Source organism: Augochlora pura, unplaced genomic scaffold, assembly GCF_028453695.1.
Source record: "Augochlora pura isolate Apur16 unplaced genomic scaffold, APUR_v2.2.1 APUR_unplaced_6743, whole genome shotgun sequence".
Taxonomy (NCBI): domain Eukaryota; kingdom Metazoa; phylum Arthropoda; class Insecta; order Hymenoptera; family Halictidae; genus Augochlora; species Augochlora pura.
Window position 1 is genome coordinate 1 of NW_027587345.1, and position 1,282 is coordinate 1,282.

The 1,282-nt window shown below is 43.8% G+C and overlaps 1 protein-coding gene across 1 annotated transcript; it reads left to right on the forward strand.

Annotated features, from left to right (window-relative positions):
* Positions 1-240: 240 nt before the first annotated feature.
* LOC144478033 (uncharacterized) lies at positions 241-883 on the forward strand (the record flags this gene model as incomplete). Its single annotated transcript, XM_078195754.1, has 1 exon — positions 241-883. A coding segment is annotated over exon 1 (643 nt), but the record flags the coding sequence as incomplete, so codon positions are not given.
* Between the last annotated feature and the right edge of the window lie 399 nt (positions 884-1,282).

Consider the following 1,282-nt stretch of genomic DNA (forward strand, 5'->3'; position numbering starts at 1 on the left):
TATTGTCTTACCTGCATCGACCGCTTTTCTCGCTGGCCGGAAGCCATTCCAATCGCGGAGATCGACGCGGAAACGGTCGCGAGAAGCTTCGTTAACACGTGGATAGCGCGTTTCGGCGTTCCTTTGAGAATCACTACGGATCAAGGACGCCAATTCGAGTCACGTTTATTTAACGAGTTATCGCGTATAATCGGTGCGACTCATCTCCGTACGACCTCTTATCATCCCCAAGCCAATGGGATGGTGGAGCGATTACACAGGCAAATCAAATCTGCGATTAAATGTCACGAGACGGAGGATTGGGTTAACATATTACCAGTTGTCCTACTCGGCGTTCGCACAGCCCTGAAGGAGGACTTGGAGGCTTCTTCCGCGGAAATGGTTTACGGTACGGGCATTCGTCTGCCGGGTGAATTTTTTGTCGCAAACGCGGCGGATTCGCAAACGGATTTTGCGAACCGGTTGCGACAACATATTCGGCAGTTAAAGCCATCGCCAGCCACACGCCATGGGACACGAAAACCATTTGTGTTCAAGGAGCTTTCCACGTCCCCTTATGTATTTTTACGGCATGACGCGGTCAAAAATCCGTTACAACCGCCGTACGATGGGCCATTCAAAGTAATTAGTCGCAGAGACAAAACGTTCGTTATCAACGTCAATGGCAAGGAGGTCAGGGTATCAATAGACAGATTGAAACCGGCTTTCGTTTTAAATGACAATTTTTACGAAATTCCACCGCAAACGACTGATTATACAGTGACTGACAGTACAACTGTAACGCACAGTACTACAGACGTGACTGTAACGCCCAACACCACCACTGACAACGCTGCAACGCACAGTACTGCAGACGAGGACAGACCTGCTTTACGACGGTCAGGTAGAAGAGTCCGTTTCCCTGATCGTTTTCAGGCTGGATTTCGGTGAGGCGAGTGTGACTGGGGTCTGTATACGCGCAAGTTATAGTTATAGTTATATGCGTGTATATGTATATATATATATATAGACATTTTTTTTTGGTGTGCTGCGCGTAATGACAATGTAAATAGTTTATCTAAGACTTTGTGTATAGTAATTATAGTTCATAGGTTAAGGTTTTTGTATATAGTAATTTTAGTGTCTTAGATACGTCTTGTAATATATATTTACAGTTAGCATTTAGTGGTATCATTTTACGCGTCATTATTTTGTATATTATATATTTTCTTATATATATGACTTTGTTAGCACATTTTGTTTAGGTTAATCGAGCGTTATACAGGCGACTACGTATAAAAAA